Source organism: Bos indicus, chromosome 8 (assembly GCF_029378745.1).
Source record: "Bos indicus isolate NIAB-ARS_2022 breed Sahiwal x Tharparkar chromosome 8, NIAB-ARS_B.indTharparkar_mat_pri_1.0, whole genome shotgun sequence".
NCBI classification, from domain to species: domain Eukaryota; kingdom Metazoa; phylum Chordata; class Mammalia; order Artiodactyla; family Bovidae; genus Bos; species Bos indicus.
The window spans coordinates 106,287,706-106,301,974 of NC_091767.1; the positions used below are offsets into that span (position 1 = coordinate 106,287,706).

General features: G+C 46.0%; 1 protein-coding gene across 3 annotated transcripts in view; it reads right to left on the reverse strand.

Annotated features, from left to right (window-relative positions):
* ASTN2 (astrotactin 2) overlaps window positions 1-14,269 on the reverse strand; it is a 1,047,731-nt gene that overhangs the window by 736,729 nt on the left and 296,733 nt on the right. For 2 of the 3 annotated variants that reach the window (XM_019966821.2, XM_070795370.1), the window contains exon 4: window positions 5,933-6,085. The exons of the other annotated variant lie outside the window; for it this stretch is intronic. In XM_019966821.2, coding sequence (XP_019822380.2) covers window positions 5,933-6,085 — 153 coding nt within the window. The remainder of the gene's footprint in view (window positions 1-5,932; window positions 6,086-14,269) is intronic. 3 annotated transcript variants of the gene reach the window in all.

Sequence of the window (14,269 nt, forward strand, 5' to 3'; positions counted from 1 at the left end):
TTCCAAAATTGTGTTTCTATGGATGCTTCTGTGCTGCAAGATGTTCATGCACGTTCCAAGAGGGAAAATAGTCTGTGGTCAAGATGGTTTTTACAGACGACGAGCTAAACAAATCTGCCCGGCTTTCTGCACGGCAGGACTTCCTGGGGTCTTTCAGAGACTAAAACGTGTTTGGGAATTTACGAGAGAAAGAGGGAGTGTGCAGAATTTCCAGAACTTTTACTGACAGTGGATTTCTTCTATTCAAGAAAAGTTGGAGGACTTGCGGCAGAAAGGCTGTGAGTTCGGAAGTTCAGGGCTGGCACGTCGTAGCCCTCCTCTCTCTTGGAAAAACCCTTAGCTAATAGTGGCAGAAAACCATGAGCACAATGTTATTAAGCCATTTTGAAAATCGCTTTAACAGCATCCACTTGAACACGTTTCATGTGCCATCCATCAGCGAGTCTACCTCCAGGGGAAACAGGATTCCCCGGAGACCCATACCCGGCGGTTTTACTTTATCCTGGATCCCTCTTCTACCATCAATTTGAAGGTTATAAAACTGAGCCACTTTCCAACGATCTTTGAGGTTAATGCACTCATTTATTCAACAAATATTTATTAAGCACTTTCTACGTATGAGGTTTATGAATATGAAGCTTCTATTTTAGAGAGGAAAATAGTAAATGAGCAAGCAAATAAAAGTGATTTTAGGCCTGTAATATCAGGGAAGGAATGAAAAATGATTATGTAACAGATAGTAGCAGGTTGGGGATGGAAAGGAGTAAAAATCTGGGTACCTGTGTTTGGGCAGTCAGGGACAGGGGTTCTGAGCAGCTGGCATTTGAGTTAAGACCTGAAAGGTGAGAAGGGATGCCCCAGGGTGGCATCTGGGGGACAAAGGAGACACGGTGAGGAGAAGCACAGCAAGTTCTCAGACTGTATAGTGCGGTCCCATTTGTTGTGTTCTTGGGACATAAAAATCATTACATCTGAAGCACAGGGAAATGCCGAGTGAGTGAAGAGGGCAGAAGAAGATGTAGATGGAACAGGGTCTACATGCCAAGGCAAGGAGTTTGGATTGTGTTCTAAAGATAACAGGATGTAGACACTGGGGAGAACAGTGTGGAGGTGCCTTAAAAACTAAAAACAGAAGTGCCATATGACCCTGCAACCCCACTCGTGGGCACAGACCAGAGACCACCAGAATTCCAGAAGATTCTAAAACAGAAGTGCCATATGACCCTGCAACCCCACTCGTGGGCATAGACCAGAGACAACCAGAATTCCAGAAGATTCTAAAACAGAAGTGCCATATGACCCTGCAACCCCACTCATGGGCATAGACCAGAGACAACCAGAATTCCAGAAGATTCTTGCACCCCAGTGCTCACTGCGCCACTATTTACAATAGCCACACAACCGAAATGTCCATCAAAAGAGGAATGGATAAAGAAGATGTGGCATACACACACATACACACACACACACACACGGAATACTACTCAGTCATAAAAAGGAACAAAATCATGCCACTTGCAGACACGTGGGTGGACCTAGAGACTGGCATACAGAGTGAAATAAGTCATAAAGAGAAAAACAAATACTGCATATATGTAGGATCTAGAAAAATGGTACAGATAAACCTGTTTGCAAAACAAAAATACAGACACAGACATAGGAAAAAACACATAGACACCAAGGGCAGAAAGAGTGGATGGGATGAACTGGGAGATTGGGATTTAGAGAAGGAAATGGCAACCCGCTCTAGTATTCTGGCCTGGGAAACCCCATGAACAGAGGAGCCTGGTGGGCTACTGTCCATGGGGTCGCAAGAGTTGGAAACAACTTAGCGACTAAACCACTGCCAGCACCATATACACTATTCTGTATAAAATATATAACAAATGAGAATCTACTGTATAGCACAAGAATCTCTACGTTCTGTGGTGACCTAACTGGGAATCAAGATTGCTGGAAGAAATCACAATCTCAGATATGCAAATAATACCACTTTAATGGCAGAAAGTGAAGAGGAACTAGAGAGCCTCTTGATGAAGGTGAAAGAGGTGAGTGAAAAAACTGGCTTAAAACTCAACATTTGAAACGCTAAGATCTTGACATCCAGTCCCATCACTTCCTGGCAAACAGATGGAGGAAAAGTGGAAACAGTGACAGATTTTATTTTCTTGGGCTCCAAAATCACTGTGAATGGTGACTGTAGCCATGAAATTAAAAGATGCTTGCTCCTTGGAAGAATAGGTATGACAAACCTATTAAAAAGCATATTAAAAAGCACAGACATCACTTTGCTGACAAAGGTCAATATAATCAAAGCTATGATTTTTCCAATAGCTTTGTATGGACATGAGAGTTGGACCATAAAGAAGACAGAGTGCCAAAGAATTGATGCTTTTGAACTGTGGTACTGAAGAAGACCCTCGAGAGTCCCTTGGCCTGCAAGGAGATCAAACCAGTCAATCCTAAAAGAAATAACCCTGAACATTCACTGGAAAGACTGATGCTGAAGTTGAAGCTCCAATCCTTTGGCCACCTGATGTGAATAGCCAGTTCTTTGGAAAAGACTCTGATTCTGGGAAATATTGAGGGCAAGAGGAGAAGGGGGTGACAGAGGATCACACAGTTGGATGGCATCATTAACTGAATGGACATAAGTTTGAGCAAACTCAGGGAGATTGTGAAGGACAGGGAAGCCTGGTGTGCTGCAGTTCATGGGGTCGCAAAGAGTCAGACAGGACTTAGTGACTGAATAACAACTGGCAAGAGACGGTGTTGTGTTAGTCCCTCAGTCCTGTCTGACTCTTCGGACCCCCCCAGACTGGCCTGCCATGCTCCTCTGTCCATGGAATCCTCCAGGCAAGAATACTGGAATTGGTTGCCATTCCCCTCTCCAGATTGTCCCGACCAAAGGATCAAACCAGGGTCTCCTGCACTGCAGGCAGATTCTTTACTGTCTGAGCATCAAAACAGAAGGGATATATGTGTATATAAGGCTGATTCACTTCGCTGTACACCAGGAACTAACAACACATTGTAAATCAACTATACACTAATAAAAACTAAAGAAGAAATAAATATAACAGGGAACCACTGAATAATTTTAAGTGGAAGAGTGACCTTATCTTATTTAAAAGATTACTCTGGCTTGCTTTGGGGAGAACCTCAGGAGGATATAGTCATAAGCAGGAGGTAAGAAGTGGCAGTGGTCACAATGGTGACTAACATATTTGGGACAAATTTGAAATACATTTAAGGGAAAAAAAATGAATTTCTACCTGTATGAGTTCTCTTAGTCCCCATCTAACTTATAAATTACAATAAGTTGATATTCAATTATGGTCTAAGCCAAATAATAGATTTCACTAACAATCTAATTCTGAAATTCAAGAAAGGAAAACAGAATCCAACACGAAGGCCAAGTTTTTTCCAAAAAAAAAAGTTTGACATGGCATTGCTTATAATTGTGAAATAATTAGAAATAACCAAAATGCCTAACAAGGGCTTCCCTGGTGGCTCAGATGGTATAGAATCCATTTTAATGTGGAAGACCTGGGTTTGATCCCTGAGTTGGGAAGATCCCCAGGAGGAGGGCATGGCAACCCACTACAGTATTCTTACCTGAAGAATCCCCATGGACAGAGGAGCCTGGTGGGCTACAGTCTATGGGGTCACAAAGAGTTGGACACAACAGAGCGACTAAGCACAGCCCAAATGCCTAACAGAAGAGGTCTCCTTAAGACAGTTATGGTGCATAAAAGAGATGGTTATTGGAAGAAAGCATTGACATAAAAAGTGTTAAGGATATGACATTAAGGAAAGGAATTCAGATTGATGGTGGAGAGCAGTGAAGTTATGGACTTGGCGGCAAGTGTATTTATGGGGACTGTATTTGTAGAGAGGATATGGGTAGGAGATTCTTGGTGAATGCTGGAGCAATAAAGATGGACAGTTAAAGCTGAGTGGAATTACAAGTGATCTTGAATGCTCAAGTCATGACAAATACAAGAGAGCATTTTTCAGTTCCTAATATACATAAGCTAAGAGCTGCAAGGCAGTCTACATTCTTCATCTCATCAGATGTTTACAACAGTCCTCTGATGTAGGGGTCAGCATCCCCATTCTACAGAAGAAGAACTGGAGGCTCAGAGACATCCAGTGACTCTTCCAAAGCTAAGCAAGTTGCCACCGATGGGGCTGGGTCAGCGCTCAGACATTGCTGACCTCAAGGTAACTAATCTTTATCATTACCCAATGGTTCAACCTGGGGTCTACCACATGAATTCCAAAAAGGAACTCAATCCTCAACCTCTGTCTCAATTTATGACCTTGGCTAAATGTGTAGATCTTGGTTTTTCACTGGATACAGGAATTCACAGGATTAAGATCTAGAGAATAACAAGTGTCTACCATGCGTGCAGACACTAATTTAGTCTCAGAAACACAAAGATGATTCCAATAATAAGATACTTCCTGCCTTCAAAGAACTCTCTGTCTAGCTAAGGAGGGAGCCAGACATAAGCAAATAACATTACACAAAAATGGAGTCAGTCTTTAACACATGGATAAAGATGTGAGAGAATTCACACTTGGGAGAATTCAGGGTGAACTGTGATGGTGACTATCAGTGATCTCTTTGCCAATATACGCCATGCATGTTAAGCTTGGAAAGACAGGGAGGACTTCACTGGAATAGAATCTAATGGTTTAGTGGAAAAGAAAAGTTTGAGACTCAGACTGTTCAGTTCTTCCTGGCTCTGATACTTACTAGAGTGTCCCTCTGGGTGACTCTGTGCCTTAGTGACAGCATCTGTAAAATGGGCATCACCACGGTACCTGTTACTGACCATCAAATGAGATAGGCAAAGCATTTAGCCCCCTGCCTGGAGTAAGAAAGTGTTAATAACTGCCGATAAACATTCTTCGGGGCTAGACAGGAATTTTTCACAGAGAGAAAACGGTATGAAGTGGAAACACATGGATTTAGAACAGCACAGAGACTGGAGCTCTGCGGTGGCCTCAAAGGCCATTTTCATAAGCGGAAACATTTTTGTAGACACTGGACAATCTCTGAAGCCATGGAAGGAAGAGAGTGACATAATCAGAACCAAGTTATAGGCACTAGAGAAGTAAGAGTCAAGAGGAAGAATGACTGGCTGGAGATTATGGCGTGGACAGAAGGATGAAGCTGAGTTTGGGAGGTTAGGCAATGATGGGAGTGGCGGTCGCCCCAGACACAAAGTCACCCATGAGGTCAGAGGAAGAAGGAGACGGGGATGATGCTGCTGATGATAATGATGGGGAGGAAAGGGAGAAGGAAGAGGGACAGATCTGCTTTTTGATTGTATGCTGGCTGGCACTGTGCTGAGATGTTATGGCAAGCCAGGCAGAGACGAGTGGCTTGGAAAAGTGAAGAAACTGCCCCAAAGTGTTAGGTAACGGCAGAACCAAAATTTGAAGCTAGTCTGTCTAACTTACAGCACTCCTACTTTGACCACTAGATTCTCTGGGCAATTAAAGAGGGGGTCCAAACCCTGCTCTGTGACCCCAGTCTGAGAATGTCTCCCATGAGAACATCCTGACTATCTCACACTCTCCAAAATGACACCAGCTACACTTAAAGTGTATCCCGCTGCTCTGCTGCTGTGCTGGGCACGGGCCATAGATTGATGCTAATCTTCCCAACCACTCTAGGAGATGGCAATTCATTCCCATTCTCAGAGGAGGATGCTGGGGTCCAGAGAGGGGACCTTTACACCCAGGGACACAGGTCCTCTCTCTGCAGGGCTTCGGATGAGACGACTTCTCGGGGAGACAGTGGCGTGGGTTCTGTGAGCAGAGGGAAGCCGGAGGAAGAGGGCACCGTTCTTCCTGGCACCTTCAGAACCTGGGCAGAGTTGTGGACATCCTGGCCAGAGATGCCCGGGGGACCTACCTCGGGGCCTGCTTCTCCTCTTCCGCCTCCCTGCTGAGATGCTGCGTGGTGCTGACTGCAGCTGGCCGATCTCGATGGGCGTGTTCGCGCGGAAACTCTCCTTGAACTTCTGCATCAGGGACTCCACTGGCTCCTGCGTCGCCTCAGCCGCTGCTACAGGGTGGGCAATGGGGCTAAAGTTAGGGCTTGGCCCACCGTCAGGCCCTGGAGAACTGGGCTTGGGACCCCCACCCTCTGTGTGTCTGGAGCTCCCTCCCAGACCCAGTGATGATGCAGGAGTCACGGAGGCCAGGAAAGATGAATCTGATACCCTGTACACTTATTGGTGCAACACCTACTGTGTTTTTAAGGGCACCGCCCCCATGCCCTTGAGATATGATGGTGAACATCATCCACGATTCAAAGAATCCACAGCTTGGTAGGACACATATCCAGGCATTGCCAACACCTTGCAACAGTCCTGTGATAGAAGAATATAGAGTGCTCTAGGAGCACCAAGAAGGTCGGCTCGCCCATCCGAGGAGTCAAGGTGGGCTTCTTGGAGGAGACAATACCTCCACCAAGACCTTAAACGAGGTTAGGAATTAGCAAATAATACAGAATCAGGGTGGAATTGCTGAAAAGATTTGGGATAAGAGAGTGCCCTGGGTGGAAGGAGAAGCATGTGCACAGACCTGAAGCCAGAAAGAACACAGTGCTTGAGTAAATGAAAGAAGTTCCGTGTGGCTGCTGTGGAGCCTGGGCAGAGCAGATGAGGCAGCAGAGGCCAGATCACCTTGAGAGCCACCTTGCGGAGTTAAATATTTTTATCCCAAAGGCAAAAGGTGATTGTCGAAAGGTTTTAAAGAAGAAATTGGTATTTTCCAGTTAAGTCCCTGTGATAACAATTGCTAACCAGAGTGTGGAGTACACACACAGAGGCTTTTGCAAGAGCCAGCCAGAGACAAGGAAGCCTGAACCAGAACAGTGGCAGGAAAGGCAGACAGCAGCCCTGGGGCGAACATCATTTCAGGAGACTGGTGGCTGAGCTGGTAAAGAATCCGCCTGCAACATGGGAGACCTGGGTTCGATCCCTGGGTTGGGAAGATCCCCTGGTGAAGGGAGCAGCTACCCAATCCAGTATTTTGGCCTGGAGAATTCCATGGACTGTGTAGTCCATGGGGTCGCAGAGTCAGACACGACTGAGTGACTTTCACACACACATACTATGGTGCTGTGATATACAGACTGCTTGGTACAAGAGCCCCATTTCACTAAGGGAAGCTGAGGTTCTCCCCAGACAAGGCATACAACTTGCTCTAAGCTACTAAGCAGTGGAGTCAAGCCTTCTAAACCCTACTCCAATGTTCCATGTGTTTCAATACCCTCCAAGGAGCTTCCGGTAGCCACATTTTCAGAAATTTCTAAATTGAGTCTGGTAGAAAGTTACAGGCAATGGAGAGAGTGATGTCAAAAGGGCAGAGGGAAAAAAACATTGAAGATAAAAGTGAAAAGAAAAAAACAAAACACAGAAGAACTTGAGAAGGAAGCAGAGAGCCAACATAAAAGAAGAGGAGAGGAAATGAGAAAGAAGAAAAGGAGACTGGCTGAATGGTCTCTGGGCCTTTGTTCTGAGAAATCCCCAAAGACAGTCCAGACTTTGAAATCTTCAGACTCAGCCCTCCCTCCACTGACATCTCCAGAGGCCGGGAAAGTTCTTCAGTTTAAGCCACCTGCTGTCTGATGACAAGGAACGGGATGTGCCAAAGATTCCTGTTTCTTTGATGGGCCTTTTCCAGAGTGGACAAAGAAGGCTTCTGAACATCCAAACACCAATTTTAAGGAGATCCTGTTTTCTCAGGAAGTTTTATCAGCTTAGACACAGATGTGTCTGCAGGGTAGCTCCTTCCCAGAGGGCTGGTTTGGGTATCAGACGCTGAGAAACCTCATCTTCAGGGACATAGAGGGGAATCTAAGCTTGCTAAGGAAAAGACAACGGACAATACAAGTGGCCCTGTGGTAGCACAGTGTACACATATGCCTCTCCTGATGTCCATATCCCCAGGTACCTCAGTTAAGTCTACTTAAAGGTGAACCAAGAAGAAAGTCCCAAACACAGGTCTACTACTCCAAGCCTATGATACAGAATCCTCCAGCAAAAGCCTACAATCCCTTCTGAGAAATATAGTCACACCCAATCCTGATGCTTTAAACCTGGAAAGGAGACTGATCTACACAAAAGTCTCAGAATTGGGCTATCCTGTGGTCCAAAGTCCAGAGCAAGTCACAGTCTGGAATCCAACAAGGTTGGGGGCGGGGTGGGGACCCACACATATCTGTCAAGATCCATGGATTCATTCATCTCCACACTCACTCACTCCTTCTATGCTATTTTCAGAAAATACGTCTTGGTCTGCTTGGGCTTACATAACAAAAATCATAGACTGGATAATGTAAACTGGTCAGATTCTCATTTGAAGATGGCTCCTTCTTACTGTTTGTCCACGTGGGCTTTTCTCAGTGTATCCATGCTGAGAGGGAAGTGGGGTGGGGAGAGGGTGGGAGGGTGGGTGAGAGAGAGGGAGGGAGGGAGGGAGATGTCTTCCTCTTCTTATGAGGACACAAACCCTATTTAATTAGGACCCCAACCTTATTTTCTCACTGAATTTAATGACCTATCAAAAGTCTTGTCTCCAATACACTCACACTGGGGGTTAGGGCGTCAATATGTGAATTGTGGAATACACGGATCAGTCTATAGCAGACTACATTTGGAGATGGGACCTTTAGAATGTAATTAAGATTAAGGAGATCATAAAATCGGGGCCCTAATCATATAGCACGGTGGCCTTAGAAGAACAGAAAGATTCCCCCCATCCCCAGTGAGGACACCAAGAGAGGGTGGCCATTTACATGGCATAAAGAAAGCCTTCACTAGAACCCGACCATGCTGACGCCCTCCAGAACTGGGGAAAAGTAAATGTCTGTTCTTTAAGCCGCCCAGTGTATGATGTTTTGCTATGGCGGGCTAGTCACATTGAGGGTTAAGGCTTCAGCATATGCATTTGAGGGGGACATAAACTTCTGGTCCAGAACAGGGTATGATGGCAGGAACAACAACAAACAAAACCCCTTTGTGGTGCTCACCATGTGAACAGGAAGGCGAACAGTAACGACACGAATGACAAGAGAAACGCAACATTTGCAAGTGATACGCACCAAAAAGGAGAAGTGAAAGATGAGCAACCCCACTGCTGGGCATACACACCAAGGAAACCAGAACGGAAAGAGACGTGTGTACCCCGATGTTCATCGCAGCACTGTTTATAATAGCCAGGACATGGAAGCAACCTAGATGTCCATCAGCAGATGAATGGATAAGAAAGCTGTGGTACATATACACAATGGAGTATTACTCAGCCATTAAAAAGAACACATTTGAATCAGTTCTAATAAGGTGGATGAAACTGGAGCCTATTATACACAGTGAAGTAAGCCAGAAAGAAAAACACCAATACAGTATACTAACACATATATATGGAATTTAGAAAGATGGTAATGATAACCCTGTGTTCGAGACAGCAAAAGAGACACAGATGTATAGAACAGTCTTTTGGACTCTGTGGGAGAGGGAGAGGGTGGGATGACTTGGGAGAATGGCATTGAAACATGTATAATATCATATAAGAAACGAATCGCCAGGCCAGGTTCAATGCATGATACAGGATGCTTGGGGCTGGTGCACTGGGATGACCCAGAGGGATGGTACGGGGAGGGAGGTGGGAGGGGGGTTCAGGATGGGGAACACGTGTATATCTGTGGCAGATTCATGTTGATGTATGGCAAAATCAGTACAGTATTATAAAGTAATTAGCCTCCAATTAAAATAAATAAATTTATATTAAAAAAACAGGCTATGCTGGAGGACTATGCCTTTGTCTAGGAAAGCCATAGAAATTGTTTCAAGGACGTGAGCAGCATGACTAAGCTCTGGCAAGAGTATGAGTTAATCAGGTGAAAAGGGAGCTGTCGGTGGGGCTGAAGGGGAAGAAATCAGAGGAGTCAGAAGAAAGAGTCTAAACAAAGACCCCATGGGGAGCAGAAATGTGGAAGGGGCTCCAATCACCACTGCAGCTGAAGTGCTGAAAGCAAGTGGTATGAGATCATCTAGAGAGGTAGGAAACCCCAGTACTAACACTAACCTTGACCTTCACCCTAACCCTCACTCTTCTGGGTCTTATCAAGGAGAACATGGTGACGGTTTTAGGTGGCAGATCTTCATTGAGGGAAGATGGCTCTGGTGGTAGCAAGAAGAATTCACTGGAGAAGGTCAGAAATAGAAGTGAGAAGGCTAAATAGGAAGGTGGTGTCAGAGCACAGAAGTCTGTATATGAGATGTACACGATCTAACCCATGTATGAGATGCTAGACTAGCAGAGGTGGAGACAGAAATACAGGAGATGGATCAGGAGAGGGCAGAGACAGAAATGGCAGAGTGGTGGAGACAGAGCAAGGGGGAAATGTGAGAGCTATTTTGTAGGTGTAACTCCTACAGGAGGGGTGACTGACTGGAAAGGGAGGATAAGGGAGAGGGAGGTGGAGAGGATGACTCCAGTTCTGGCAGAACAAGGTACCTCTCAATGAGAGGAGAGACATCAGAAGAGGAATGAATGTGAGTTTAGTTTTAGGGAAGGGTACTTGATGCCTCCCAGATGTCCGCGTGGAGAGGGTTGAATAGGTGTGGGTCTTGTATTCACCAGAGAGAAACTGGACTCTACAGAGGCTCTACACACACATTCTTTGAAACAGGTATAAAGGGAGTGTGTGTAATGATTAAGAACATTAGCTTCTGACACAGTGCAGGCTATGGAACACGGAACCACTCCTGGCCTGCACTATCTGATCTCTCTGACCCCTAGACCCATCTTCCAAACACAGGTTCATTCTGCTCCTCTCTGTTTCCTGGAGGCATACCCTCAATGGGCTACTTTGCAGGTCTTCCTTATCTGGCTACTGGTTGAGTTCTCCCAGGGAGATGGCCTGGAAGGATCTGGGAGGAGATTTGAGGGGATGTTTTCCCTTGTTCCTTTCCTGTTTCCACATCATATTTCTGAGAGAGACTGGGGCCCTTAGGGCTTCTCTCGTGGCTCAGATGGTAAACAATCCGCCTGCAATGCAGGAGACCTGGGTTCTATCCTTGGGTTGGGATGAACCCCTGGAGAAGAGCATGGCAACCCACTTCAGTATTACTGCCTGGAGAATCCCAGGGACAGAGAAACGATGCCGGCTACACTCCATGGGGTCACAAAGAGTCGTCAAATGACTGACCTCCACAATCGTAACTTCTGCCACGACCCCTTTTCCACAACCAGTTCTCAGAGACGCTAATAAAACCCTGCCCTCTCCCTGCCCCCTCAGTTCTAGGAATTGGTAGTGGGCTTCCTGATACTTAATTTTTCCTGGTTCCTCCCCATTGATTCTCTGCATTCTGACTTTTCTCTATAAATAGTCACTTCGTTGAATTTCTCCTAAAAATCTCATTGGAGGATGCCTTCTTTGCCCAGCTGGAACCTCGACTGATACATCATCCCTTTTCATCATGCTCTGACATTCAGCAACTCCAAAAGGTCAGCCTCTTCCTAGCCTGTTATTTCTGCTTTCCTTTCTCCTAAGCTGATGCCGATCTGACCAGCTGGGAGCAGAGGAAGATACACAGAGAGACAAGGTTTGCTCCCCTGGGCTGCAGGGGTTTCTGATCCCAACCATAGCAAATCCTATCCATCTGTTTGGCTGCTCTTGCCTTGGTGACGGTGCCAGGAGCCCAGACAGGCTTAGAGCGGGAAGTGCTTATGCAAACCCCTCCATGGCCTCTTTCATCCTCGGTAACTCTCTCTCCCGCCCCCGTCCCTCTCAATCCCATCCGGTAGCTCTATCAATATCAATATATCAAGTTGTCCAAACAAGCCACATTACCTCCTGGTACCCGCTGAGCTCTGCCTCCCCAGAGCAGCAAAATGCTCACCCGTCGCCTGGATGAATGCAACAGATGGTACTTAATCTGAGCATCGCGGCAGGCCCGGGAAAGGGAGGGGGAAGAGGGGGAAGCGGCCTCTTTCTAATTGACATATGAGAGATTGTCAAGCTTAATGGGAATGAACCGCTGGGGCCCGAGGAGACTGAAGCCCCAGCCCCCAAGCCAAGATGGAGAAAAGAGAACAGGAAAAAGGTGCAGGGAGGAGGGAGATGAAGCAAGAATGGAAAGGAAAGCTGTGCTCTGGAATCAAGGTCAGGGTGTGGAAACGAGAGATGGAAGAGTGGAAAGGAGATGAGAGAGCTGGAAAAACAATAAAGAGAAGGGAAAGGGAAGGATACGGAGGATAGGGGAGGAGATAGAGACAGCGAGAGGAGGGCGAAGACAAGGCAGACCCGAGTGCCTCTGCAGAGGCATAAAGGTTGTGTTGGTTTTCAGACACCAGGCAAGCTTCAGCCTGATATGCCACCCTACAGCACAGGCACCGCCTGCCCTGTCTACAGTGGTATTCACCAAGGCCATGTTCAAACACTCATGCACTCCTCTCTCCAACACAGACTGTGAGGTCGACCACTGAAACTTGTCTGGGTTTGGGTTCAAGTTCCTGTATTACTTTATCATCATCCTCTTTAATATTTCTAGATTCATCCAGTCTATTTATAAAGAAAACTCATGATTCTTGAAAAATTCACCAATTCTCTGCCAGGCAAGGAGGCTGACTTTTTTTTTTTTTTTAATGTTTGCTCACTTATTCCTCCTAACAGCTTTGAAAAGTGTTATTAGCTATTTAGAAATGAGGAAATTGAAGATTGGAAAAGTTAGTCTCCGAGGGTCACACCCTTGAAAATGGCAGAGCTGGGATTTAGACTCAGGTTATGACTGGTGGCTCAGATGGTGAAGAATCTCCCTGCAATGCAGGAGACCCAGGTTCAGTCCCTGAGTCTGGAACATGCCCTGGAGAAGGGAATGGCTACCCACTCCAGTATTCTTGCCTGGAGAATCCCACAGACAGAGGAGCCTGGCGGGCTACAGTCCATGGGGTTGCAGAGTCAGACAGGACTGAGGGACTAACACTTCACCTTCACTATGACTCAGAACCCGGCTCCATTCACTGTTCCACCCTATACATACCCTTCCTGGCCTGCCTGGTGGACAGACATGGATATCCTAGTCTTTGAGTTTGGAGATGACTTCTCTGAGCCTGGAAAGGGACTCTGACAGCTTAGCCACCCGTCTTAAATCAACTGGACATGAGTTCCCTGCAATCTGGTCCTGGCTGGAGCCAGGGGCTTGCCTTGGCTACAGTCAGACCTGCTTTGCCAAGAACCTTGTTCAGTGTCGATGCTCAAGACTGTCCAGCCTGGAGGGCCTAGACTCAGCTCATGCCCCATGCTGTCAGTTCTGTCGCCCTATAGAACTGCGTTCAGAGAACCAACCAACAGGTAGGCAACCACTTGTCCACACTGCCTCGTGCAATGTGTGAGAAAGTCTCCCCAAGTTCCAGTGTCAGCTCTGCCAGTGAATGATGGAGACACTCCCTTCTCATTTACAACCCTCAGTTTCTCTAAATGTCTGCAGGGTTTGGGGGAGGATTAAATGTAATTATGTACATAAACTGTCTAACAGAGCTTCTAGAATGCAGTCAGTGATCAACCCAGCTCCCTCTCACTCTTTAGCTTCATGATTGCTCAGTTCATTCATCTATCCATCCATCCATCCATTTATTCATTCACTGTGAAAGGCATCTGCGATATAAGATACCTAGTTTGAAAATTACTTTAGGTATATATTTCCCCTTTTACTCAGATGTGAAAATAGAGGCACCAAGAGACAAAGTCATCAAAAAATGTCAGCAGCGGAACAAGGTGCGGCACTGAGGTCTCCAATTTCTGAATCCAGTTTCCCCAAAGTATAGAATAATATTCATCTCAGACCTTGTGATGGTCAATTTTATGTGTCAACTTCACAAAGCTGTAATACCCAGCTATTTAGCCAAACATCTCCCTAGATGTTTCTGTGAAGACATTATTTAGATGAGATTAATACTTTAATTAGTAAATTTTGAGTAAGATGGCCCTCTCTAATGTAGATGGGCTTCATCCAGTTAGTTGAAGGCCTCACCAGAAAAGAAGAAGAAAGGAACTTCTTCCGAGAAGAAAGGAACTCTGCTAGCAGACTGCCTTCAGACCTGAGCTGCAACAACTCTTCCCTGGATTTCTAGTCTCCTGAGTGAGTGAGTGAAAGTCGCTCAGTCGTGTCCGACTTGTTGCAACCCCATGGACTGTAGCCCACCAGGCTCCTCTGTCCATGGAATTCTCTAGGCAAGA